General features: G+C 41.6%; 1 protein-coding gene across 2 annotated transcripts in view; it reads left to right on the top strand.

Moving 5' to 3' along the window:
- LOC126262837 (MAU2 chromatid cohesion factor homolog) overlaps positions 1-26,231 on the top strand; it is a 199,358-nt gene that overhangs the window by 68,495 nt on the left and 104,632 nt on the right. For both annotated transcript variants that reach the window (XR_007546764.1, XM_049959694.1), the window contains exons 4-5: positions 2,041-2,169; positions 2,240-2,348. Coding sequence is in view for 1 of the 2 variants with exons in the window: in XM_049959694.1 (XP_049815651.1) it covers positions 2,041-2,169; positions 2,240-2,348 (238 nt within the window). In the remaining variant the exon portion in view is untranslated. The remainder of the gene's footprint in view (positions 1-2,040; positions 2,170-2,239; positions 2,349-26,231) is intronic.

Below are 26,231 nucleotides of genomic sequence, written 5' to 3'. Positions count from 1 at the left end.
AGGACGTATTAGTTGACCTCCACAGTGCCAGAACAACTGTAACATTCATCCTGATACAGAGCCCTGTGGGTTTTCCAGGAAATCGATTTGCTGACAAATTATCTAAAGAAGCAACCACAGGGGAAAAACTTGAACTCTGAGTACCCAGCAGAAAGATGCCATTGACTGTGCCAAATGCATACTGCAGATGTATCTAAGAGTTCCTGTTGTGTCTGAGAACTCCATTCAGTGGAGTCATCTTACGATCACCTATATCCTCGCAATGTGTGCCCTGCAGTCTGACGTAGGATGAGCAACCACCATGTATACCTCACTACCACAGATACTTGCGGTCAGTGGGTTTGCAGCTATTGAAGTCTTATGTTTCGTTAGGAAAACTGAATTTTATAGCAGAATGCACTGCCATGTGTGGTGTCAGGGGTGGCTGTCATGGCAATAACTTTCACTGTGGGGTGTGCCCCAGCTTGCCTCAGGCTACATTTTTCCCTCCGCACTGTTGCACATTTTTAAACTTTTAAGTACATATTTTATTTATCTAAATGTTCAAGCCCCACTCCCCCTACAGCTTATTTCCATAATTGGTATGATCACTGCCGTGATTGACCATTCCTGTACCCCCTCCCCTCTCAAGCCGTCAAGCTCCTCCCCCCCCCCCTCCCTTCCCTCATTCCTCTTGTTCTCCGTTACCTTTCCATGCCTATTTTTATTTTCTTTCCAGTCTCTACTTTGTTTTCCACTGTGCGTAATACTTTAAGTCCTATATCAATTTTGGTCTGTGTGGCATTGCTTGGTTCATTTCATGAATAAAATCTAAAAGCATTTCTGCAGAATCCATTGGGCAGTGTACTAGTTTGCAGGTTTAGAAATTCCTATAACCTCCTCTTTGACATAGAGGTTTTAGCTAGCACACCTAATGGTCCATAAATGGTCTTTCCTTCTCATCCTGTATGGTAAGTCTCCCCTGACCCACGGTTCTGGGTGACTTTCCCAAAATCTACTCTTTTCCTAGATCTCTCCAGTCCTTTTCCTTCACCCTTCTTCCATCGCTTTCAACCCTTCTGCCTGAAGAAGGAGCCACTGGCTCCGAAAGCTTGCTAATTACAACCGTCTTTCGTGTGTGTGTTCTGCCACTGATTGGTGAGTAGATTTTTTATCTATCCAATTAAATGATGGTCCATAGAGGTATACAAGCTTCTCAATCCTGTTGGCAGGAATCCTTGTATGATTTTGTTATACCTTGGGCCACTTAGAAAGCGGTTTTGCAGTCGTATCTGCTTAACCTAATCCCAATACTTAGAAAACAAAATTCAAATGTGGCCAAGACTTTGAATTTATCTGGATTTTTCATTTACCCAAATTGGAGCCTCTCCTCCCAAATTCCTGTTTATGAACTTAAGCGCCTGTATTCTTTCTTCTCACAAAAGCTGTCTACAAGAAAACTTACAGCACTGTGTTTATTTTCATTCAGAATTCTAGAACTAAGATCCTCTTCCATTGAAAAATTAAACATTGCTCTAGCTTTCCCTACAACATTATTTAAACAGCTTTTACTCTCCAAAGTCTACCTTTCTAAATAACATCGTTGTCCTTTGTGAATAGCTGCTTCCCATAGAGCTCCTGCATGAAACATTTCCATTTGTTTTATGTCATTTGGCTCGATCTTAAGATTTTATCTAATGCATTGTAACAGGAGAGGAAAGTTATGACACAGCTGCTAGTGTGAAAGCCAGATGAAGGTATCAAACTACATAGCACTTATATCCATGCAGTTTTACATTGGCACCCAATCTTCCATTAGCAACTTCCCTTTCTTTTTGGAGATATATTGTGCTCCATTTTACCTCTGTAGTTCCTGCAAAAATAGCTGTGGCACTGAAAGCAGGATATTTAATGTGGGCTGTGTGTTACTGATGGCTCTGGTATTGCTGTATATTTTGATGTGTATGGTAAGTACGTGTACTTGCATTGTCAGTAGCATTTTTGTTATTTAATGAGGAGAGCTGATAATTTCATAAATAATTTGTGATATTTATTTTATAGCTGCTGTTGATTGACAAGAAGTTTAATGAGGTAAATCCGTTGCTCAATCAAGCTGGTCATCTGGTGGATCAGTGGCAAGGGAGTCAACATCAAAAGGAGTACTTAAAAGTCTTCTTTTTAGTGTTGCAGGTATTACTTAATTCATATTAGCAGTAACTAATGCTTGTAAGAACTATTACTGATTGCATTATGCTTTCAGGTTTGTCATTACTTGATGGCTGGGCAAGTGAAAAGTGTTAAACCATGCTTAAAGCAATTGCAACAGAGCATTCAGACAATCATGCAACCTAGTTGGCCATCTGATGAAGGTACTTGTCCTTGTTTCACATGCTTTCATATGTGCATGTCTTTATTTTATGGATCTGCCTGTGAAATTTTTTCTTTTTTTTACCTTAGTTCCTACTAAAAGAAATATGGCTACAATTGAGGATGTGGATCTTGCATGTGGTTATAATGGACAATTTATGTACAATGTCTAAATCATTAACTAGAATATCTCATCAGTCCATATTTTTTTTAGGGTTGCTGTGGTTTCTTGAAATCACACCAACAAGACCAAAGAATATTTTTTCCCACTCATCCAGCAAAACTGAGTTTTTACTCCATCTGTAATTCTCACATTGCAGTTGGTACATTAAGCACAGAAGGGAGTTTGGAAGACTGAAGAGAGAATGAGAAATATAACTGGTATTGGTAATAGAACAATAGAAAAACTAAAGTCACAATGTGCAGCAGGAGAGAAATTGTAGCTGTAGAGCCAGTGGTACCAAAAGTAGTTTAAGTTTTCCATAGCAAAAAGAAAATCTTCTACAAATGTTTGGATGAGCTGTTAAAGAAACACTTTGTTACATGTTCCATATGGAGCATAGCCTCTTGTGGCGTTGAAACATGGATACATCAAATATGCAAAGACTAGTGCATAGAAACTTATCAAGAAGTGATTGTGGAATCAGATAGAGTGACTAAGAAGTACAAAATAGTGATTGAGTTGAAATTAACCAGTTTTAATGAGGGACATAAGTAATACTAACAAGGAGACATTCTGGAGCGGTCTTCTCCCATTGCCTTTATACTTATACGATTTGAAGGTCAGTACCTGCCAGACTTCAATTTCTGAAAGCAGTGTAAGACACAATTCTTGGTTTGTGTGTGTGTGTGTGTGTGTGTGTGTGTGTGTGTGTGTGTGTGTGTGTGTGTGTGTGTTTGGAGGGGGGAGGATGAGATAATATGGGCTTTGAAGATTAGAAGGTTTCTGAGTGCAGTTGAGTATGTTTAACCCACCTTCGATGCCTACTTTCATCCCACGTATTTCACATTTCGAGGCTGATGATCTTAAGCGACAAGTGGAGGCAGCTGATACCATAAATGTAACGGAAAAAGCAAATAATGAGCTTTATAAGATGCCAGTCTCTGATATTTGACCGAGCAAGGTGGTGCAATGGTTAGCACACTGGACTCACATTTGGGAGGACGACGGTTCAGTCCCGCATCCAGCCATCCTGATTTAGGTTTTCCGTGATTTCCCTAAATCGCTTCATGCAAATGCTGGGATGGTTCCTGTGAAAGGGCACGGCTGACTTCCTTCGCCATCCTTCCCTAATCCAATGAGACCAATGACCTCGCTGTTTGCTCTCTACCACCAAATCAATCCAATCTGATATTTAATATATCAATACTTCAGAATTCTTCACAGCAAACTTCATCCAGCTTATGGTGCTGTCATAATACCAAATCCATTCAAACACTCTAAATGTCAATAATTGTTCTCACTACTCCTTAATGTAAGGATCAAGCAACAAGCAAAAACTAGTTATTGGCTGCTGACAAAAAGAGATTGTTGTATTCACATCCAGAAGACTGTGATGATAACTCCTGTGGCAAATACCTTGCCCAGTAAAGGGAGTGCTCTGTCTGTTTAGTTGGTAGCTTTAAGTGAAGCAAACCGTATCTGCTAAACTAGTCCATCCCCAATCGGAGGAAAATATTCAGTGAAAAATGATAGTATAACATTGAAAAGTGCCTGAAGCTGAGAGACCGTGTCATGTTATTTTTCTCTTATGGTTCAAAGCTTGACATTGTGGTGGAACTTTTGGAAGTTTGTTTGGCACAGTGAACAAAGAGGTCCATCTATATCTCTGTGGGTAAGAGATATGGAGTAAGGAAAAACTATCACCGTTAAGATGGCTTGCGTACTGCAGTGGAACATGAATAGGGTAAGTAAATGTAGGCACTGAAACATTTTGCACAAGGAAGATGCTTGCAGTTTTATACCTAGGAAATAGATTTTAAACAGGGAGATGTCCTTTCACTGGAAGGTTGATGTCATTGGGAACAGGATCAAAGGTGGAGTTGTTCTGTTTCATTTGTGAACACACCACTCCTGTCTAGTCCACTTATGGACCTTTCAGCTATTGCTGTTACAACTTGTGCATTATGTACTATAATAATCAGCTCACACTGCTTGGTGCCACTAGAGGCTTTAGAGTATATGCCGATCACTGAATTCACATAACTGCCCTACTCCAGTCTCTCACTGGCAGACTTTAGAAAACAAATTGTGCTCTGGGCTTACCATGTACTTGGCCCAGATATCGAGCTGATGAGTACCTCATGGTGTCTTGGAAGCTGTGTGTTGAACAATGACTCCTTCACGCAATTCATTACTACTTCAGTGTCATTCTTTGCCATAGATTTGTATCTTCATTTGTTTTCACAAGCTATCATATATGTTGCTGCTAAGGGCACAAGACTAATGAACAATACTCAGAAATTTTTCAAAAGAATCTTTTCTAAATAGTTACCTGTGTACATGAGGTTTAAGTTTTAGGATTCCTGTGATAAATCTGCCTGCATTCCCTACAACTTGAATGATGTGATACTTTCACACTCATTATTGGTACATATAGGTGCCTGTCATCCTGCTTCCCCTTCCTTGCATGTTCTGGCCACTGGAAATTTACTGAATATCACCTTTTCAGTAACCATTTTGACTATGGATTTATTTACCAAAAAGAACAGCTTAGAAAGGAAGGTGCTGAGACAGGTGATTGATAGTGTGAAATAGGTGATTTACTGCAGTTTTCTGTCAAGGCAGCATTCATGATTGTGTGTATATAACATAACAGTTGCGATCCATTGGCTGATGTTCCACTCGCCAGATCACTTTAGGAGATAGCTGGTTTCTTGATGGATCGAGAGACACTGCAAATTGGCGATCCAGGCCACTTAAACTCCAACTTTGGCACCACCACATGGGTTTGTGCATAGTCAAATGACAAAGTTTGTCAAAGGGGAGTTATTCCAACTCAATGAAGGGCTTCAAATTTTGTACAACTTCATACCACCCTGCATTGCTGGACAATAACAAGCCGGCACTGCCGACTGATTGATGATATGCCTTATCTGGCAGTGCACCAAGAAATAGCCCAAGTAATTTACTCACCTTACCGAAGACTCAATTAAACCAGCATATGGTGTCAGGGATGGGGATGAAAACAGCACAGCAAGTGCTGGGGCCGCCACGTGCTAGGCGAGGCCCTAAAGCAATTCCGCATTCTGGTTTTGCAGTACCTGTATCTGCTTATGCTGGTGCTGCAGCTTCTGTAGGCACAACTTTACTTGTCAGCATTTCAGAAATGCTGGGTCCATGGAAGCCCAAAATTAACATTATGAAATTAACACTATAAGAATTCACTTTGTGAGTCAGTGTAGAGCCATGCATGAGATTAAACACAAGACACGTCCGGTGCAGGCGGCTGATAACTGGACACACGGAAGTGGCACACAGCATGAATCACAAGGTGAGGTCCATGGTGGCTGAACTTGGCATTAGAACTGCCCGACCCGCTTTCTGCCACTCACAGGTGCAGACTTTGTATGCCCTTACCATGATGTCGTGTGCACCTTCCATGGCAGTTGTCAGCACTATTCCACCACGATAAGTGAGCCAGCTCGTCTGCCTTTATTGATATATCTACTGTTGGGGATGCTAAACTTACAAACTTTCTCTATTAAGTTCTGCCATTAGTTGATGAATTTTATTCTCACCAGAGGCAAACAGTACAGTGTCATCAACAAAATGATCCTTGCCTGATTCCTCTTTCAGTTCAGAATTCCCTTTTATTTAAAGGCTACTGGTGAAGATTTTGTGTAGTTTGGTGAAAGCTTTCACAAAATCTATTAATCCCTAGCAAAGAAGCAATTCATGCTTATTGTTCTGTTGTATTATTTCCTTCAGGGCTTGCAAATAGTGCATTGTGCTGCATCATTTCTGAAACCAGCTTGTCCCTTTATTTTAATAAAGTTCAATGATAATTGGTGATGGTTCTATTGAATGTCTTGTACATCAGTGACAAAAGGTTTTTTTTGTTTGTAACACCCCCCCCCCCCCCCCCCACACACACTCCCCCTTGTGCGTGTGTGTGCGCGTGAGCAAGTACAACATTGTTCTAGTTTAATTGTAGATATTCCGTAATAGCACCAGTCAACAAAAAAATTTTTTTAGTTACAAGAGCAATATGTACTTTTTCTGAAAGGTAGTTCATCCATGAATCCACATCTAACTTCAGAATTGCTGTACAGGTTCTCATGTAATAATAGTGTTTATAAATATCTACAGCAGTGTGTGTATTATTTGTATCTGGCAAAATGACCCTAACAATCTGTCAGTACACAAAGCAGTCAAAGAAATGTGTAACATAAAGGGTAAAGACTCTCTCCCAATTTCCCATTGATGCTTTGCCTCATATGGATCAGCAGTTGCTGGACAACACCACAGCACTCTATATGACTTGGTAAGAATTTACTTGAACCGTTTATGTTCATCACTAATGATGCGGGTGAAAAAGTCCTAGTGATCATTCAGTAAATGCAGTTTGAGTGACATATTCATACCATTAAATACCATAAGGCAGTATGATGTGATCTCAGTTGTTTTTATACAGTATTGTGATACTTTCTGCCCTATGGTTGTCTAAAAAAGTTCTTGTAGACTCGTATGAAAGACAGACATGCCAGTCTTTCAGCACCACTGAACAAAACAGGGAAATGTTCCTTATGCACTAATTCCCTAATTTGCAGTCCTGCGAATATTCCTTTCTGTATTTTTGCTCCACTGATTCTTAAAATCTTCTCTCCCAGGTACAGAAATTCTAGTGAATTTTTGTCCATGGTTTCACAAAATTTTTGAGAAGATGTAATTTAATGTGTAACGGAGGAAGACATACATTTTTGAATTAAACAAGAGGAGTGTTCACCACATTTTTCTGTCCAGGCATTACAAACAAGGTCATTGGTGACTCCTAGAGACAAAAAAGTTTTGCTCATTTGATTAACACTGTCCTTAAAATTTTGGGTCACCATGCAGGTTCCTTCACTGCCTCTGTTCATCATGGTATTCATCTTTATGTAGTGTCACGTTTTCATGAGGCTCTGGCGTGGGTAATTCTTCTCTGTGATATAAAGGCCATACAGCATTGTGGAAAATTAGGATATTGCACAGCTGTTCATGTTTTCAAGGTGATTGTATCTATTTTTGTCAGACACAAATAAAAAAGTCCATTTTGTGGTTTGTTGGTTTCTTCCAAATCATGGGAACAGCAAAAGGCATCTGGAATGATTGTTTTAACCAACTAGTCAGGTGCGTAGCATGTGAGAAACAGCTTCTCCTGGTTGCCAACCGTACAACCAAAATAAAATTTTGTAGCAGTTCCTTAGAAGAGATTTAAGTTTCTCTTTTTGTAATTTCAGAGCTACGTCTCTACAGACATAACAAAAAGAAATTATGTATTTGCACAGCTATGAGGCATTTCTTCTTGCGAATCAGTACAAAACACACACCACTAAACAGGCATCCACGACTGATCTTTGCGTCCTTGGTGATTTGGGTTTTTGGCGATGGTAGAAGGTTTATTTCTCTGCCTAATATTTCTTCTTTCAGTGCTAGATACATCATCAGATGCTACAAAGGTGCAGAAAGCAAAATTAGTTAAAAAAGCTCGGCAAGCTGTTCTGTTTATATGTATTCACACAAAAGTTGATTCGTGATGCCATCAGATTGCATCTTAAAGTTGCTTAGTCATGCCAACATATGTTATGGAGCTTGTAGTGGGGAATAATTTGTGTCATTTCCTATATTGGGAATAGTTGGTGTTGTTTGCTATGCACTGTGGGTCACAACTTGTCCGATTTCAGTCCTCCTCCTTTTCTGTTAAAGTTGTTTTTGTGCCTTTGAGTTTCTATGGCTTATCTGTACATCCTAACATAGTAATGATAAAACCATAGTATTGGAGAAACAAATTTGGTGGTACCCTGGTCCCAGTGTCTGATCTGCCTCAGTGGTTTTATCTGCTTCCTAGATGACAATTGCTCTTATGTTCCTTAAGTCAGGTGTTAATGCTTTTTTTGTAGGTCCTGTGTGCACTTCACCGCATGTGCAAGGTATTTTATGTAGCTCTACTGCGGCAAGCACTGGGCATAGGTCCTTTGCAGATGCTGGTAAATCCTCTTCACACTGTTTAAACCATCAAGAACCATGTTCAGATATTTGAATAAGATTCAATGTTAGGTTGTACAGAGACTATTGAAATTCAAAAGCATAAAAACAACTAAACAGAAAGGGAGGATTGAAATTAAACAGCTTGTGGGTGTGATAACTAAAGCAAACAGCACGAATGCCAAACGTGAACACACACAGACTGGACACCAAGTGGAACAAAATACCTTATTGCGGTAACTGTACTTAATGAACAGGTTTAACAGGGAGCACAGCAATTATTACTGTCTGTCAAGTATTGATCGGAATATAAACTTTGAGGTAAATCATTGTTGAATGTTCAAATACTCAAGTGGAAGACAGTAAGCAATTACGACTTTAACCCAGAGACAGAATCAAGAGTGGAACATAAAACATAGAACATACAAAACAAAAAAATTCATGGCAAGCAATAAACAATACAAAGAGACATAAAAACTTATTAGAAAACACGATGCCCCTGGAGTCTGGTGTGGAAACTGCTTGTCAGCTATGATTCACATCACCAAGCGTACACAACACTACACCACTGAACACACAAGCATCATTGGTTGATACGAACTTGACAGCCAACCTTGATGATGAAGAGCAACTGCGTAGCAGACGCTATTTCATCCCCGTGGCAGAAGCAGTGTGTCATTACAGAATCTGGTACGAAAATGCACGTGTGAAGGCATTCAAGTTGAACTTGCGGTCCTGACTGTAGGGAGCTGCCCTCGACAGGTTCTCTGGAAAGACACAGTGTTTCACCATAGAACAGTACCACATCTGAGGAGTCCCAAGTTCTGCTTATATGTTGTTCATAGGCCAGGAGCACTATCGGAAGGGTAAGACTCCAGGATGTTCCGTGGCTCACTAGTGCTACCTTCAGGGTATAATGCCATCTTTCAATCGTTCCATTACTGGCAGAGCAGTAGCTGTCTCTGAAAAGCAGAATGGGCTTGCTCTTCCTTATGAACACAATTCAGTTTAGTCTCTTTGCCAGGAATGTCGACCAGTCGCAACTTTAATGCCAAAGTGGTATTGTCATTGAAGGTCTTGAGCTCTCTAATATTCTGCTGAGCCTTAGGCAGTTCCAAAAATTGTATTGATCATGACACACTGCTGGCATGTGTCAGACAGATGGCCACCACATTGTCGATGCTGGAAGTGTACTTTACGTCCGTGCTGAATTGGCTTGTAAATTCCTGATGGTTGTAATGGTGGGGAGAGCTGTTGATGATGATCTGTTTGAAAGCATAGATTAGTGACTTGTGACCCATGTAGATCATGAATGTCTTTGCTTCTATTTGCGGCTGGAAGTATTTAACTGCCTTGTGCATGACCAGGAGCTCGCAGTCATATTGGTCCACTTCTGTACTGACGGTGACAATTTGCATGAGAAGTACACAAGAAATTGCCACAAATCAACCAACCATTGTTGCAGTACTGCGCTGACAGCAGTTTGACTCACATCCACCACTAATGATAAAGATGTCAAGTGTAGGGTGCACGAGAATAGCTGTGTTTGCCATACTCTATTTTGCAATCTCGAAATTGAAGCACACTGCCCTGGAGCCTCGCTTTGAACTTTTTGGCCAGTAATTTCTGCATTCAGTGGTTCTAGCAGTTCTGCTGCACATGGTGTCAGTGGTAAAAGTTCAGCATTCCTAAAACTCAGTATAACTCCGTGATTGTGGTCAGGCATGGCATCTGTAGAAGTGCTTCAACCTTCTCAGTTAACAGTAGGGAGTCTGCAACTGATATTCAGTGGCTAGGAATGCTACTTCAGGTTGCCCAAATACACATTTGCTGTATTAACACTACACTCCAGATGTTTAAAAAGCTGTTGGAGCTGCTGCTGGTGTTGCTCCCTGGCGGCCGAAAACACAAGTATTGTCTAAGCAGGCAAAGCAAAACAGCAGTCCCCACAGAACAGAATCAATAAACCTTTGCCAGTTAGGGCAGCATTTCATAACCCAAAAATTGTAAATCTACTTTCGAAAAGCCCACATAGTGTTAATTATCACTGTTGTAGCAGTGTCTCCCACCGTCGCAGGTATTTGCATACATTCTTTGGCACAATTCAGAATGCTGAACACTGTTGCACTGTGCAGCATGTGATTGTAGTCTTGCAACAAAGGCACAGGTAGTGGTCAGGTACAGTTCTGGAGTGGAGTGCACAATAATCACTGCATGGGCACCAGGCTCCTGTCCTTTTTTCTATGGGATGAGGAGCAGTGTATATGACCGTGGGCTACGTGATGGCTGGATTATTCCTTTTCAAAGACTTGTCTCAAATCCTGCTTTAGCAATGGACAAACATAGAACTTTGTTATTCTGGCAGCCATAGCTGTTAAACTTCACAATGAATGGAAGTAAAATGAACAGCATGTCAGCTGTAATTGGTGATTTCTTTATTGTCAGAACTGGTTTTGCCACATTGAAACAGCATTCTCAGACGAAAAGAATGTCACATTAATGCACCAGTGTTTGTAGTCAAAGTCAAACTACTGAATTTTGTAGTCAAAGTCAAACTACTGAATAGGGTAAGTTGTCAAAATAAATAAAACAGGACATCGGGGTGAATAGAGCGGTGGCGGCAGCGTACCTGTGGTAGTTGCTAGGATGCTACTTGGAAGGAAGTCAAGTGTACATTGTTTGCTGCAATGTCCTGTTTTCTTTCATTTGGCTACTTCCTCTCCTTGGGGTTTTGATTTTTGACTACAAACATTGGGGGCATCTTGGTTCACTAATGTGACACTATTTAAACATGAGGATGCTGTTTTAATGCAGCAAAACTGGTTGTGCAGATAAAGAAATCACCAATTACAGCGGTCTTGTAGTTCCTGATGTGCCATATTGTGTAACACATGCATAGGTGCACATAGAGGTTTGTTCAGTCAAAAATCATGTTAACAGAGAGGCATACTCCTCGTCGCCTATATCAGTTTAGTACTGTGCAATGATGTATCGCGGTGAAAGCCTGCTGCTGTCAGTTCAGTAAGGCCATAGACCAGCCAAACATTGGCTACATCTGTTAAGAGATGGTAATGTGCCGAGATCTCATTTTGCATAATCGGTTCTGTAATTTTGGTGACAGTGAAGTCCCAAGTAAATTGGAGGCACAGTCCCAAATTTAGCTCAGTCCGCTGTGTTCCATATGTGGCAGGTGGACGAATTATTAACAGGGGTAAACAGAATGCCATTGGCAATTACAGCTGTGCACTGAAGTTCTCAGTAGGATGCTTAAATCCAAGCCAATGTCTATCAAATACTTTTGGTGAGACCTTCTATCACCAATGAGCATATGCCATGATATTGTGAGGCAGTGGTTGCTCCTACTAGTGACTGCCGCATTTGGGTACAAACATGGCGCTGTGCATATTTTCTCTTGTTCGCCGAACCTATGTTGGTGCCAGCCATAGGTTTTTCCATGGTCGACAATGTAGCATTGGTCGAGGATCAGCTTCTATAATGTCCTCTACTGTTCCATGCACTGCCTTGCGACAGCAGTGTGCCGATCTGCATTGGATAACACCTCCACTTTTGCTGCAGCCTACTCCAATTCTGTGCACACAACTATTGCTACCACTGTCATACTACTCCCCAGCCTTGTCACTGCAGTAACCTGGACAGGTGTGATGGCCTCTGGAACTAGATCGGCAATCTCCAACATCACATCCAGCGACACTTCCATTTGTGATGCCATGACCGCTTTGACATGCAGTGGTAGTCTGCTGCGCCAAAGTTTGAATAGTAGAGTGTTGGAAACAGTAACTGTATCCACCTTGATCCACAAATGATGCAGATATTCTGACTGCTTACAATCACCTATGTCTTCTTATGTCAACACCTGCCGGATTCACTCCTCGTGCGATGCTGCGGCTCTCTCAATTAATTCTGATTTAAACCTTTCGTATGAATTCTCGCGAGATGGCACAGTAATCACATCTTGTAATTCTGTGTCATAGTGCTGGTAAAGTAGACTCATAACGAGTGCAAATTTGTCGAGTCAGATGTAATTCCTTTATAGCAAAAGCTGACGTCTACTTCAGCAAACCAAAGAATTGGGTTGTTTGGCCAGTCTGGTGGTGCATCAGTTGTGTTGCGTAAGAGTTAAATCTAGTGGTGGTCGTTCAAGCAGCTTTGGGTCAAATCACACCGCAGTCATCACTTGTTGGATACATTTCAATTTGGGCTGTCCGATTTTTGTAAAATGTGTGCACCCTCCAGGAGACTGACCACTCTTTGGTGAGTATATGCTTGGCTACCATGGGGCCCCTGTCATTGCAGCAATGTTTCCTCTTTCTGTGGTGCAAACCTACACTTAGACTATTTCTTACCTCCTTTTGGTGTAGACCCTGCTTGGACTTGGGCACAATTTTGGTCTTGATTTCTAGTTTCACTCCCAGCACTGTTTTCACCTTCCATTAATGATTATGTGGTCCCCATTATTGGGTTTGACCTGCTGTCTTTTCCAAATTTTAGAGAAGTGCATGTCGTCCAGGGAAGGTCACCCACTGTGGTGTATGCTCCACCTCTGTGCCCTTCCACCCTGGCACCATTCCTTCATGTTGTCACAGTACACCCAAAACCCGGCACGGTTGCCATCCTGTTGTGGGGGAGGCAGGGTCATCAAGAACGTGCGTGATGGTAGCAGCCTGACCACACAGGGCTCACACTGTTACACTGTTGGTGCCTGCAGTGCACATTCCCCATGTATCCCGTGGACTATGTGCCCATTATGACTGGGGCATGGGGACTCCTGGCAACGAATTACTAGCCAGGTATCTGTTGCTGTGGCTGGATGGTGCCCGTGGGGAGAAGACCCCCTCCCCCTTTTGGAGTGGGTGGCACCATGGCAAATAGTTCACAAATGAAGCAAGTTAAACTTTCTCCTGCTGGTGGTCACATGGCAGCAGCAGTCTCTTCAAATGGAAACTCCTTGTATGATGCAACAAAGTATGATCCCAGTACATTAACTTCCCTTGTCATGCCGTGGGAGGAATTCAGTACTGGACGACAAGGAGCAAAATCCTTCCCCCCAATACCTGGTCTGTACCAGGACCGATGGGGACACCTTTTTGGCTGCAAAGCCTGTATTTTTTGTGGAAAACATTGAAGATAAAAAATGGGGAAGTCACAGCCATTTCCAAGGTGAATAGCGGTTCCCTTCTTGGTAAATCATCACCTCCTGCCCAGTCATATGTGCTGCTCTCTTGTGAAAAGTTGGGTGAACTCCCCATAACATCACTCCACACAAGAGTCTCAGTATGATCCAGGGCACTATCTTTCACTACAATCTTCTTCTGCAAGCTGACAAAGAGCTGTGGGCCAATTTAGAGTAACGGGTTTGCACTTCATCCATCTCGTCCAAAGGGGCCAAGGGGGAACAGAGTTGGTACCGAGGTCTGGGGGGCTTCATCTTGACTTTCGAGGGTGACATGTTGCCTGAGAAGGTAAGGGTAATAGGCTACTGGTGTGACATGAAACCCTATGCTCCTACCCCTATGAGATGCTTCAGGTGTACGAAGATCAGACATACATCTTCCCTTTGCACCGATACCTCTGTCTGCAGGGATTGTGGATGTCCTCTGCACACAATTGTTCCTTGTGCCCCTCCCCCATCTGTGTAAACTGCAGCAAGCTCCATTCTCTCTGCTCACCAGATTGCTGTGTTTTTAAACGTGAGAAGAAAATTCAGGAGCACACCGGTCCCCATCCCCACCTGGATGCACCTCATCCTCCTCTGGCTTCTCTAACTAGCAAGAGGTTCCTTGGGACTCTTTTTTCCACATTTTCTGCTGGTTCCCAGGCAGACACCAGCTGATGGCTGAGGGAACAGCAGACTGCAGGCCGTCGGACATAACTTCATAACTTAACACCCCCCCCCCCCCCCCCAGTGGCTTCATGTGCCTACAGTATTCAGACAGTCCGTAGTCCGATCCTCCAGTGGAATTGTATCTGATTTTTCCACCACCTGGCTGTGCTATGTTAGCTTTTAAGCACTTACCCTGCATTCTGTGGTTGCTAGCAACTCGGACCCCTGCCCTTCCTGGCTCCCAAGTTTATTTTAAGGTTTGACCAACTATGAGAGGGTATCAGGTGGCGTTTGTGCGTATATGCTGGACTCTGTATACTGTGACCTTATGCCTCTCGATACAGCTTTGGAGAATGTTCCTGTTTGTTTACGGGTAAATCAGGATGTTATCATCCATAGTGTTTATCTCCCTCCCAATGACTTTGTGTCCCAGGATGTACTGCCTACATTACTCTGCCAGCTCCCCCACACCTTTCCTAGTTTTGGGTGACTTCAAAGCTCATAACCCTTTGTGGGTTGTATGATGATCACTGGCTGTGGATCTTACTGGCACATCTTGATCTTTGCGTCTTGAAGTCTGGTGCCCCCAGACACTTCAGTGTAGCACATGGAACTTATTCGTCCGTTGAGCTCTCATTTTGCAGTCCTGGTCTTTTACGATCCATCCGCTGGAGGGTCTATGATGTCCCGTGTTGTAGTGACCACTTCCCAATCGTCATATCCCTCCCTCAGCGTTGCTCCCCTGGATGCCTGCCTAGATGGGTTCTCCGTAATGCTGACTGGGATGGGTTCACCTGCACCATCGTCCTTTTCTTCCAATCATAAGGCAGCATTGGAATGGCTGTGCAGCTTACAACGGCAACCATTTTTTTGGTAGGCAACCGAGCCATCTCTTCTTCCTCGGGATCCCCTTGTCGAAGATGTTACTGCGGTGGACTCCAGAGATTGCTGAGGCCATTAGAGTTCATAGGTGGGCTCTCCCATGCCATAAGCAGCACCCTTCATTGGAGCAGCTCATTGCCTTTAAGTGGCTCCATGCCCTTGTTTACTACCACATAAAATGAGGAAAGCAAGACTCCTTCGAATAGTATGTTTCCACCATTGGATCAGGTACCTCTCCATCACAGGCATGGGCAAAAATAAGATGCCTGTATGGCTTCCAATCCCCTGCAGGTGAACCAAATATTTTCTTAGATGGTGCAGTTTATACTAATCCAGACCCTGTCACCGAACATTGTGCTGAACATTGTGCTCGACACTGTGCTCAACATTGTGCTTGCATATCTGTGTCTGAGAGCTACTGCTCCACCTTTCAGCTCATAAAACAGCAGGTGGAGTGAAAACACTTATGTTTTACTACCTGCCACCTGGAGCCATATGATGCTCCATTCACCCAAATAGCCACTCTGCAGTGCTCTAGTCCATTGCCGTGATACAACCCTAGGGCCAGACCACATCCACAACCTAATGCTGAAACATATCTCAGTGGATTTTCAGTGTCATATTGTGAGCTAACATCCCAAAGATGTTCGGCCTCAGGTGTGGTTTCTCTTAGTCGAAATGTCTTGGCTCAAACACGTCTAAGGCTTGAACCACATGTCGTATTGTTGTTGTTGTTGTTGTCTTCAGTCCTGAGACTGGTTTGATGCAACTCTCCATGCTACTCTATCCTGTGCCAGCTTCTTCATCTCCCAGTACTTACTGCAACCTACATCCTTCTGAATCTGCTTAGTGTATTCATCTCTTGGTCTCCCTCTACGATTTTTACCCTCCACGCTGCCCTCCAATGCTAAATTTGTGATCCCTTGATGCCTCAAAACATGTCCTACCAACCGATCCCTTCTTCTAGTCAAGTTGTGCCACAAACTTCTCTTCTCCCCAATCCTATTCAATACCTCCTCATTAGTTACGTGATCTACCCACCTTATCTTCAGCATTCTTCTGTAGCACCACATTTCGAAAGCTTCTATTCTCTTCTTGTCCACACTAGTTATCGTCCATGTTTCACTTCCATACATGGCTACACTCCATACAAATACTTTCAGAAATGACTTCCTGACACTTAAATCTATACTCGATGTTAACAAATTTCTCTTCTTCAGAAACGATTTCCTTGCTATTGCCAGTCTACATTTTATATCCTCTCTACTTCGACCATCATCAGTTATTTTACTCCCTAAATAGCAAAACTCCTTTACTACTTTAAGTGTCTTATTTCCTAATCTAATTCCCTCAGCATCACCCGATTTAATTTGACTACATCCCATTATCCTCGTTTTGCTTTTGTTGATGTTCATCTTATATCCTCCTTTCAAGACACTGTCCATTCCGTTCAACTGCTCTTCCAAGTCCTTTGCTGTCTCTGACAGAATTACAATGTCATCGGCGAACCTCAAAGTTTTTACTTCTTCTCCATGAATTTTAATACCTACTCCGAATTTTTCTTTTGTTTCCTTTACTGCTTGCTTAATATACAGATTGAATAACATTGGGGATAGGCTACAACCCTGTCTCACCCCCTTCCCAACCACTGCTTCCCTTTCATGTCCCTCGACTCTTATAACTGCCATCTGGTTTCTTTACAAATTGTAAATAGCCTTTCGCTCCCTGTATTTTACCCCTGCCACCTTCAGAATTTGAAAGAGAGTATTCCAGTTAACATTGTCAAAAGCTTTCTCTAAGTCTACAAATGCTAGAAACGTAGGTTTGCCTTTCCTTAATCTTTCTTCTAAGATAAGTCGTAGGGTCATTATTTCCTCATCTGTTCCAACATTTCTACGGAATCCAAACTGATCTTCCCCGAGGTTGGCTTCTACTAGTTTTTCCATTCATCTGTAAAGAATTCGCGTTAGTATTTTGCAGCTGTGACTTATTAAACTGAAAGTTTGGTAATTTTCACATCTGTCAACACCTGCTTTCTTTGGGATTGGAATTATTATATTCTTCTTGAAGCCTGTCTCATACATCTTGCTCACCAGATGGTAGATTTTTGTCAGGATTGGCTCTCCCAAGGCCATCAGTAGTTCTAATGGAATGTTGTCTACTCCCGGGGCCTTGTTTCGACTCAGGTCTTTCAGTGTTCTGTCAAACTCTTCACGCAGTATCTTATCTCCCATTTCGTCTTCATCTACATCCTCTTCCATTTACATAATATTGTCCTCAAGTACATCACCCTTGTATAGACCCTCTATATACTCCTTCCACCTTTCTGCCTTCCCTTCTTTGCTTAGAACTGGGTTGCCATCTGAGCTCTTGATATTCATACAAGTGGTTCTCTTCTCTCCAAAGGTCTCTTTAATTTTCCTGTAGGCAGTATCTGTCCAACCCCTAGTGAGACAAGCCTCTACATCCTTACATTTGTCCTCTATCCATCCCTGCTTAGCCATTTTGCACTTCCTGTCGATTTCATTTTTGAGATGTTTGTATTCCTTTTTGCCTGCTTCATTTATTGCATTTTTATATTTTCTCCTTTCATCAATTAAATTCAATATTTCTTCTGTTACCCAAGGATTTCTATTAGCCCTCGTCTTTTTACCTACTTGATCCTCTGCTGGCTTCACTACTTCATCCCTCAGAGCTACCCATTCTTCTTCTACTGTATTTCTTTCCCCCATTCCTGTCAATTGTTCCGTTATGCTCTCCCTGAAACTCTCTACAACCTGTCGTTCTTTCAGTTTATCCAGGTCCCATATCCTTAAATTCCCACCATTTTGCAGTTTCTTCAATTTCAATCTGCAGATCATAACCAATAGATTGTGGTCAGAATCCACATCTGCCCCTGGAAATGTCTTACAATTTAAAACCTGGTTCCTAAATCTCTGTCTTACCATTATATAATCTATCTGATACCTTTTAGTATCTCCAGGATTCTTCCAGGTATACAACCTTCTTTTATGATTCTTGAACCAAGTGTTGGTTATTATTAGGTTATGCTCTGTGCAAAATTCTACAAGGCGGCTTCCTCTTTCATTTCTTCCCCCCAATCCATATTCACCTACTATGTTTCCTTCTCTCCCTTTTCCTACTGACGAATTCCAGTCACTCATGACTATTAAATTTTCGTCTCCCTTCACTACCTGAATAATTTCTTTTATCTCATCATACATTTCTTCAATTTCTTCGTCATCTGCAGAGCGAGTAGGCATATAAACTTGTACTACTGTAGTAGGCATGGGCTTTGTGTCTATCTTGGCCACAATAATGCGTTCACTATGCTGTTTGTAGTAGCTAACCCGCACTCCAATTTTTTTTTTTTTTATTCATTATTAAACCTACTCCTGCATTACCCCTATTTGATTTTGTATTTATAACCCTGTAATCACCTGACCAAAAGTCTTGTTCCTCCTGCCACCGAACTTCACTAATTCCCACTATATCTAACTTTAACCTATCCATTTCCCTTTTTAAATTTTCTAACCTACCTGCCCGATTAAGGGATCTGACATTCCACGCTCCCATCTGTAGAATGCCAGTTTTCTTTCTCCTGATAACGACGTCCTCTTGAGTAGTCCCCGCCCGGAGATCCGAATGGGGGACTATTTTACCTCCGGAATGTTTTATCCAAGAGGATGCCATCATCATTTAATCATACAGTAAAGCTGCATGTCCTCGGGAAAAATTATGGCTGTAGTTTCCCCTTGCTTTCAGCCGTTCGCAGTACCAGCACAGCAAGGCCGTTTTGGTTAATGTTACAAGGCCAGATGAGTCAATCATCCAGACTGTTGCCCCTGCAACTACTGAAAAGGCTGCTGCCCCTCTTCAGGAACCACATGTTTGTCTGGCCTCTCAACAGATACCCCTCCGTTGTGGTTGCACCTACGGTACGGCCATCTGTATCGCTGAGGCACGCAAGCCTCCCTACCAACGGCAAGGTCCATGTCGTATTACGTGCCCTCAATTAGACACTTGTGACATTTTGGTTAAATTGTCTGGCTGATGGCAAGTTTGTGAAATACAAAGTTAACATAACATATAACAGTAATAATAATATCGGGAACTAAATTAATGACCCATAAATGATGTAGGGCACATAGTTGCGATTTGGTTTGAAGAAGTAAAGCTGTGAGGACAGGGCGTGAGTCGTGCTTGGGTGGCTCAGTTGGTAGAGCACTTGCCCGCGAAAGGCAAAGGTCCCAAGTTCGAGTCTCGGCCCGGCACACAGTTTTAATCTGCCAGGAAGTTTCGTATCAGCGCACACTCCGCAGCAGAGTGAAAATCTCATTCTGGTTAGAATAATGTTTATTCATAAACAAAATAATAGCGAAAATGGCCGTATTTCGAGTTACTATTACACCCGAACACATATCCATTTGACACAGTTAATCATTCACAATCTTATTGTGAATTACAAGTTCGATACTCCACCTCGTTAACTGTGCGAAAAGTTAGAGTTCACACCAGGCGCGCGGCTGCTCACTTCTCAGAGGCTGTGACCCGCGATACCATACAACGTGAAATTTTCTAAATCGTTTCACATCCTAGCTGCCTAAAGACTGACTGTCTGCTTTCACGTCTTAATCTGGACTGTCCCTTTTGGTGGCTCCAGCCGAATTGTCGTCTTTGGTGTCTAGACCAGAACTGCCCTCTGCCCATCTCGGACTGCGTTTCCCGTGCGCCGAACATCTTCACTCAACTGACTAGCACAGTTCCCTTTCCTGAAGCTGTCCATCTGATTGGCTAAGGCTTATTCTGTATTACTTTACATTTTAACATATTCAAATAATCAAAGCTTGACCATTTTCATGTTCTAAATAAAGTAATAATATCCATTACACAATAAACATTAAATTCTTTTTCATAAAACCATTACAATTTCCTTCTTAACTTTGAATGTCACGGCCAGTAACCTTGCACCAGTGTTCTTTCTGATAAATAAATAAAGAACAAAAGTAACTATTATGCTCTAAACTTTACAACAAATATTCTATTGATGCGCTTCTATATGAAATGTCGGTCGTTAAGATTGGCCAAAGCGTTCAGATTTTAGCATTCAGGTCTTTGTTACAAAACTTGTTAATTTAACTTTAACAGTAAATCCTTAACTATTATAGATATGATCAATATTCAAGTTTTATTGGGATCACCATGAAAATTTATAAAGGATGGTAGATTAAAATAACTGTGACTTAATTCCCAGCAGTACTACAGAATTAAATAGTTTTCATAAATGTTTCCCTTTATGGCCGATCTTAGGTCTGCCATATTTAACACTGCTATGTCTTCTTGGCCACAAAAGCCTTCTACTGGGTTTCCCTATGACGAGGTTCTCATCTGTCTCACCCGCACACTACAGCACTTAGGCCTCAGTAGACAATAGACGCCTGTGAGTTTCCCCATCTCGTGGTAAATCTGTGGCCTTTCCGGCATCTGGTCCTGGACAACAGGGTTCGTTTCACAATTCCTGAAGGCTGACTCTTTAAGCCATACACTTAAATGAGAGCGAAATGCTCGTTAACTCGCACACCCCCACTTCATAACATGTTGGCGTGCCGTATGTGTTATGAAGTAGTACCCAAATTTGTAAAACACAGATTCATAATACAATAACATAAATATCCTAAGAGCCAGATCAATAGTGTAATTATTTGTAGCGGTGTTGATGCAGCATGCTTTAAATTTAAAGAAACTTTTATGTAACATAAATTATGAATTGCAGCATGTTAATTAAATGCCAAATAAAGCTATACATTTATCAAAATCGACTGAGTATTGAAATCCCGCAGAAATATCAGCGCCACTGTGCTCATTTTCACACGACCTTTTTATCACAATGAAGTCTCCAGTGGTGCTCCACAGATTCGGATCTGAGTACCCCGCTGAAATTCTGTATGGCTCTGCATTCCATCGCCATCATTTTGCGGGAACAAATCTGTTGAAATTCAAATTGGTTGTAGATACCAGAAAACAAACACTTCCCGAAACCACCCAGGACCTGTAATGAATGCTTCCCCCAGTGGAATCAATACAAACAGATCTAAACTACACAGTAAACAATTGATTTACAGCATTTGCAATATGCTCATAAATTCTTCAATGATTCTGGCACGTTATTCAAATCCCTCTAGAGATATGCATCTCGTGACAGATTCCCAATCGACTTCATCGGCAAATTAATATTTTCTTTTAATTTAAACTCCCATTACACCAAAAACTACCAACAAATATGAACAAATCTCACCCCTTATTTAATTCCTTGCAGTGAAGCTGCGTACACAAATCGATACTCCATACAACAATAAATTATTCCCCCAAAATATTCTCAGATATGTAGATAAACATACATCTGTCTTCCTAGGTAAGCATTATTAATTTTCATTTAGCAAATTTCTCCGACCTCCATGCACCTAAATTGGCATGACCATAGCTTCTAATTTGGAAATTATAACTAATATAAAACCATATGAAAACTTAAGTCTAACACATACAAACACATAAATAAATCCATTATATATGCCCAAAAACCTACTTTGTATGCATACTGTGCACTTGGTACCGTTCACCAAATAATTGAGTTCTCCGACCTCTTTGCACCCAAATGTGCGTCTAAACAATCTCTTTATAATTGCACAGACCTTGTGCCCAAGAAAAATCCTTGTGACAAAACAACAAACAAGTTTTTATTCCTTTTCTCCTGCTTCATTTACTGCATATGTATGTTTTCTCCTGTCATAAATTTAATTCAGTATCTCTTCTGTTACCCAAGGATTTCTATTAACCCTCGTCTTTTTACCTGCTTGTTTCTCTGCTGCCTTCACTATTTCATCTCTCAAAGCTATTCATTCTTCTTCTATGTATTTCTTTCCCGTGTTCTTGTCAACAGTTCCATAATGCTGTCTCTGAAACTCTCTACAACCTCTGGTTCTTTCATTTCATCCAGGTCCCATCTCCTTAAATTCCCACCTTTTTGCAGTTTCTTAAGTTTTAATCAACAGTTCATAACCAATAAATTGTGGTCATAGTCCACATCTGCCCTTGGAAATGTCTTACAATTTAAAGCATGGTTCCTAAATCTTTGTCTTACCTTTATACAGTCCATCTGAAACCTTCCAGTGTCTTCAGACCTTTTCCACATATACATCCTTCTTTCATGATTCTTAAACCAAGTGTTAGCTGTGATTAAGTTATGCTCTGTGCAAAATTCTACCAGGCAGCTCCCTCTTTCGTTCCTTACCGTCAGTCCATATACACCTACTACTTTTCTTCTCTTACTTTTCCTACAGTTGAATTCCAGTCCCCCAATGACTATTAAATTTTTGTCTCCCTTAACTATATGAATAATTTTTTATCACATCATAAATTTCTTCAATTTCTTCATCATCTGCAGAGCTAGTGGGCATAAAAACTTGTACTACTGTGGTAGGCGTGGGTTTTGTGTCTATTTTGGCTACAAGAATGCATTCACTATGCTGTTTGTAGTAGCTTATCCATGTTCCTTCTTGTTCCTCCTACCACCGAACTTCACTAAATCCTACTACGAGGTGCATTCAAGTTCTAAGGCCTCCGATTTTTTTTCTAATTAACTACTCACCCGAAATCGATGAAACTGGCGTTACTCCTCGACGTAATCGCCCTGCAGACGTACACATTTTTCACAATGCTGACGCCATGATTCCATGGCAGTGGCGAAGGCTTCTTTAGGAGTCTGTTTTGACCACTGGAAAATCGCTGAGGCAATAGCAGCACGGCTGGTGAATGTGCGGCCACGGAGAGTGTCTTTCATTGTTGGAAAAAGCCAAAAGTCACTAGGAGCCAGGTCAGGTGAGGAGGGAGTATGAGGAATCACTTCAAAGTTGTTATCACGAAGAAATTGTTGCGTAATGTTAGCTCGATGTGCGGGTGCGTTGTCTTGGTGAAACAGCACACGCGCAGCCCTTCCCGGACGTTTTTGTTGCAGTGCAGGAAGGAATTTGTTCTTCAAAACATTTTCGTAGGATGCACCTGTTACCGTAGTGCCCTTTGGAACGCAATGGGTAAGGATTACGCCCTCGCTGTCCCAGAACATGGACACCATCATTTTTTCAGCCCTGGCGGTTACCCGAAATTTTTTTGGTAGCGGTGAATCTGTGTGCTTCCATTGAGCTGACTGGCGCTTTGTTTCTGGATTGAAAAATGGCATCCACGTCTCATCCATTGTCACAACCGACGAAAAGAAAGTCGCATTCATGCTGTCGTTACGCGTCAACATTGCTCGGCAACATGCAACACGGGCAGCCATGTGGTTGTCCTTCAGCATTCGTGGCACCCACCTGGATGACACTTTTCGCATTTTCAGGTCGTCATGCAGGATTGTGTGCACAGAACCCACAGAAATGCCAACTCTGGAGGCGATCTGTTCAACAGTCATTCGGCGATCCCCCAAAACAATTCTCTCCACTTTCTCGATCATGTCGTCAGACCGACTTGTGCGAGCCCGAGGTTGTTTCGGTTTGTTGTCACTCGATGTTCTGCCTTCATTAAACTGTCGCACCCATGAACGCACTTTCGACACATCCTTAACTCCATCACCACATGTCTCCTTCAACTGTCGATGAATTTCAATTGGTTTCACACCATGCAAATTCAGAAAACGAATGACTGCACGCTGTTCAAGTAAGGAAAACGTCACCATTTTAAGTATTTAAAATAGTTCTCATTCTCGCCGCTGGCTGTAAAATTCCATCTGCTGTACGGTGCTGCCATCTCTGGGACGTATTGACAATGAACGCGGCCTCATTTTAAAACAATGGGCATGTTTCTATCTCTTTCCAGTCCGGAGAAAAAAAATCGGAGGCCTTAGAACTTGAATGCACCTCGTATATCTAATTTTAACCTATCCATTTACCTTTTTAAATTTTCTAACCTACCTGCCCGAATAAGGAATCTGACATTCCACGCTCCGATCTGTAGAACACCAGTTTCGTTTCTCCTGATAACGACATCCTCCTGAGTAGTCCCTGCCTGGAGGTCCAAATGGTGAACTATTTCACCTCCAGAATATTTTACCAGAGAGGATGCCATCATCATTTAACCATACGGTAAAGCTGCGTGCCCTTGGGAATAAATTACAACTGTAGTTTTCATTTGCTTTCAGTCATTTGCTATACCAGTACAGCAAGGCTGTTTTGGTTGATGTTACAAGGCCGGATCAGTCAATCATCCAGACTGTCACGCCTGCAACTATTGAAAAGCTGCTGCCCCTCTTCAGGAAACACACATTTGTCTGGTCTCTCAACAGATACCCCTCCATTGTGGTTGGACCTATGCTACGGCTATCTGTATCGCTGAGGCACGCAAGCCTCCCCACCAACTGCAAGGTCCATGGTTCATGGGGGGAGATTTATTGCATTAAATTTTGGAAATAATTAAATTTTAACCCTGAAGTGGACGCGCTTCCAATCATTACGCGAGCGGGCGCATGGCTCACTCTGTGTGCCGTGGCACTTTTTTCTGTTTCTTACGATCTCATTTGTATTGTTATAGCTATTTACATGGATTTATGAATGACAAAAAACAGAACACTTATACTTGGGGTTAGTAGAAAATTGTAGTCCATGTCTTACATGTAAAACACTAAATATTACATAGAGACAGTGCAGTGTTATTTCTTTATCGTAATAATCAGCTATAAAACTTTACATTATTATGAAAGTGAACAATGCACACACATTTCTCTGTAATGTCTTATTCTGAGTCAACATGTTTATAGTTTTCACATGTGTATCTGATAGTCACATGCCGTTTGCAGATGAAATTTTGGCAAAAATCACATTTGAATGTAGTGTTTATGTTTTTAGCACGTCCGCAGTTTACACATCATTCATGCTTTTTGAAGAAGACTCTCCAACTTTTGCTACTTCTGCTTCTTTGTAATTTCGTAGGAAGGCTGAAATGTCAGATGGTAGAGATGGAATCTTAGCTCTCTGTAGCACACGTGGTTTCATTAGGGTATATGACCAATGTTTCAGGAATATTCTTCTTGGGATTTTAGGATGCTTTGAGTTTGCATGGTAGATTATTTGGGCATTGACACCTGCAAAGTCCATCAGCACAACAAATATTGCCAAAGGCCATCTTCTCGTAATTCTTGCTACAGAATAGGAGGCACACATTTGATAAACAGTGTCAACTCCTCCTTTTGTGGCATTATAGTCCATAATGATTTCAGGCTTGTTAGTTTCTTTACTGATAGCTCCAGTATCATCCATCGTAGATAGGAGAATCACGGCTTTATTCTTTTTAGGTACGTAGAACACCAAAGTAAAATTTTTTTGGTACCCAAATAAAGACGAATTTTATACTCCCATCTTTCTTTTTCAGGAATTCTGGCAGAATCTCACATTTGTTTTTCCTCATTTTTCCAATGCATGTGAGTTTCCTGGTCAGTAAGGAGAATGCTAGTGCATAACTGGTATTCCAATTATCCATAGCCACTTTCCTACTGCTTTCTTGAATATGACTGCTGACCACATCTGAAGGAGAATTTGAAACGTCATATGGCCCTTGAGGTTGTTAGCCACAATAGATCTCCAAGTGTAAAAAGTTTTCACATCACAGAGAGCAAACATCTTTATTCCATATTTCGCCGGTTTATTTGGGACATACTGGAAGAAGTTACAGCATCCTCTAAATGCTTATAACTTTTCATCCACAGTTATGAATTCGCTCACACTCTAACTGTTTTTGCAGTTTCCAATAAATTCGTCAAGAATTGTTCTAATAGCAGCTAACTTGTCAATTTCTTGTCTTGATTGTCGTGTTCTTTTATCATCAAATCTGAGACACTGTAATAGGAACAGAAAATGCTTGGAGCTCATCACAGCTCTAAGTATCTGCACACCTAATCCATCAGTTGTCCAAAGTTCATTCACATTTGTATGG

The sequence above is a fragment of the Schistocerca nitens genome, chromosome 6 (genome assembly GCF_023898315.1).
Source record: "Schistocerca nitens isolate TAMUIC-IGC-003100 chromosome 6, iqSchNite1.1, whole genome shotgun sequence".
Taxonomy (NCBI): Eukaryota; Metazoa; Arthropoda; class Insecta; order Orthoptera; family Acrididae; genus Schistocerca; species Schistocerca nitens.
The sequence above is the reverse complement of the archived record's forward strand: the minus strand, read 5'-3'. Positions and strand labels throughout refer to the sequence as shown.